Below are 2,543 nucleotides of genomic sequence, written 5' to 3' on the forward strand. Positions count from 1 at the left end.
TGTCAGACTTAATAGAGGTAGTTACTACCCCCATTGACTCTCAAGCAAAGGGCTAGTGAAAAACTGGCAGATGGATAGATTATTGAAAACCTATGAAAAAGTGAAATGCAAATCTAAAAGAACTGAAAATGAAAGTGAAGTTGCTCAGTCGTATCTGACTCTTAGCGACCCCATGGACTACAGCCCACCAGGCCCTCCGTCCATGGGATTTTCCAGGCAAGAGTACTAGAGTGGGGTGCCATTGCCTTCTCAGTTAACAGCGGCTAGGCATATTAGATTTACTTGGAGCTGGTATACTTGGTGACAGCCTTAGTGCCCTCGGACACGGTGTGCTTGGCCAGCTCCCCAGGTAGCAGCAAGCGCACGGCAGTCTGGATCTCCCTGGATATGATAGTCGAGCGCTTGTTGTAATGCGCCAGGCGAGATGCCTCACCAGCGATGGGCTCGAAAATGTTGACGAAGGAGTTCATGACTTCCATGGCCTTGGACGAGATGCCAGTGTCCGGATGGACTTGCTTCAGCACCTTGTACACGTACATGGAGTAGCCCTCCTTGCAGCTGCGCTTGCGCTTCTTGCTGTCCTTCTTCTGGGCCTTGGTCACAGCTTTTTTAGAGCCCTTTTTAGGGGCAGGAGCAGACTTAGCCGGTTCAGGCATGTCTATAATGACAACACCCAACAACTGGAAGAACTGACTCACTGGAAAAGACCCTGATGCTGAGAAAGATTGAAGGCAGGAGAAGGGGATGACAAAGGATGAGATGGCTGGATGTTTTCACTGACTTAAACATGAGTTTGAGCAAGCTCCAGGAGCTGGTGATGGACAGGGATGCCTGGTGTGCTGCAGTTCATGGGGTCGCAAAGAGTTGGACACGACTGAGTGACTGAACTAAACTGACTGAAATCTAAAAGATGAGATGTAATTCTAACAGTTTCCCCTTCTCAGTGTAAAATAAAACTGAATAATCCACAAGGGTGCCAAGACCATTCAATGGGAAAAGGGCAGTCTTTTCAACAAGTGGTGCTTGGAAACAAATAACCACATGCAACAGAATGAAACTGGACCCCTACCTTACACTATACATAAAAATTAACTCAAGATAGGTCCTAAATGTGAGAGCTAAACACTATAAAGCTCTTGGAAGAGAGCATAGGAGAAATGCTTCATGACAGTGGATTTTGGCAATGAATTCTTAGGTATGACATCAAAGCACAGACCACAAATTGTCAGGGGGGTGTGTAATTTCCTTGGTTCTGTCTTGCCACAGCGAAAATCTGAAGCAATAGACAGAGTGGTGTTATAGCTCAGTTTTATTAGGAAAAGCAAAGGATAGTACACCCTTGACAGTATACCCTCAAGGAGTGAGGCCAGGCCAACCCAAAAGACAAGAGAAGAGAGGCCTCAATCCTTCTAGGCTTCCTCCTTTTATACATTTGTCTCCTCCCCGCTGGGCCTGCCCTGTGTAAACTGGGCTAGCCAGGAGGGCTGTTTGTTTTCCCTGAGGTCCTCACTCTGGTCCTCAGACCTTCATTTGTTCTATTTTTGCAGGCTTTTCCCTACTTTGTCTTTTAGCCACTGCCATTTTGGACTCCTTTTTCCTATTCTAACCACCTAACAAAATGAAAAGTAAATTGGATCTTGTCAAAATCCAAGACTTTTCTGTATCATAGGACACAATTAACAGAGTGAAAAGCCAATCTACAGAATGGGAAAAATATTTGCAAATCACATATTTGATAAGAGATTAGTATCCAGAATATATATATATATAAAGAAATCCTACAACTCAACAACAAAAAGACAAATGACTCAATTTAAAAATGAGCAAAGGATCTGAATAGACATTTCTCCAATGAAGATACACAAATGGCCACTGTCACATGAAAAAGTGTTTAACATCATTAATTAGAAGGGAAATCAAAATGCAAGTCAAAACCGCAATGAGACACTACTTCATACCCATTAGGAATGCTATATACAAGAAAACAGAAGACAAGTGTTGGTGAGGATATGGAGAATTTGGGATTCTTGTATTGCTGGTGGGAATATAAACACGGCGTAGCCACTATGGAAAACAGTACGACAGTTTCTCAAAAGTGAAAAGTAAAAGCACTGGACACTGGCCCCAGACAGCCAAGGTGCACATCAAAGGAGTGATCTTAGTGAGCATAATAAGCTCTTGCATCTTCCCATACATAGACAAGTGCTAAATTCATTAACTTGAGATATTTGGTTTTGTTATGGAGTCCAAGCTCACTGTTCACCACACAATAGGCCAATGAATCCAAGAGACAAGGTCCTGAGGCAAGAAAGCAACTTTAATCGGGGAGCAGGCAGACTGAGAAGATGGCAGGCTAGCACCTCAAAATAACCATCTTATTGGGATCTGGATGCCAGGTTCTTTTATAGATCAGAGAGAAAGAAGCAATGAGAAACTAAAGTCAAAAGGCAGAATAGAGAGGGAGATGCAGTGGGGAAGTAAAGTGAAAGGGTCCTCAGTCTTGTAAAAATCTCCAAGGGAATGTCCAGCCTTCAAAGTTCAGT

The 2,543-nt window shown here is 43.5% G+C and overlaps 1 protein-coding gene across 1 annotated transcript; it reads right to left on the reverse strand.

Moving 5' to 3' along the window:
* Positions 1–278: 278 nt before the first annotated feature.
* Positions 279–672, reverse strand: LOC104994228 (histone H2B type 2-E-like). The gene has a single exon (XM_010847746.1). The coding sequence runs from the start codon at positions 654–656 to the stop codon at positions 279–281; it is 378 nt and encodes a 125-aa protein (XP_010846048.1). The 5' UTR covers positions 657–672.
* Positions 673–2,543: the final 1,871 nt, after the last annotated feature.

The sequence above is a fragment of the Bison bison genome, unplaced genomic scaffold (genome assembly GCF_000754665.1).
Source record: "Bison bison bison isolate TAMUID 2011002044 unplaced genomic scaffold, Bison_UMD1.0 scf7180017864254, whole genome shotgun sequence".
Lineage (NCBI taxonomy): Eukaryota > Metazoa > Chordata > Mammalia > Artiodactyla > Bovidae > Bison > Bison bison.

Coding starts and splice junctions, on each gene's coding strand:
- LOC104994228 (XM_010847746.1), bottom strand. CDS start 656: ATGCCTGAACCGGCTAAGTCTGCTCCTGCCCCTAAAAAGGGCTCTAAA.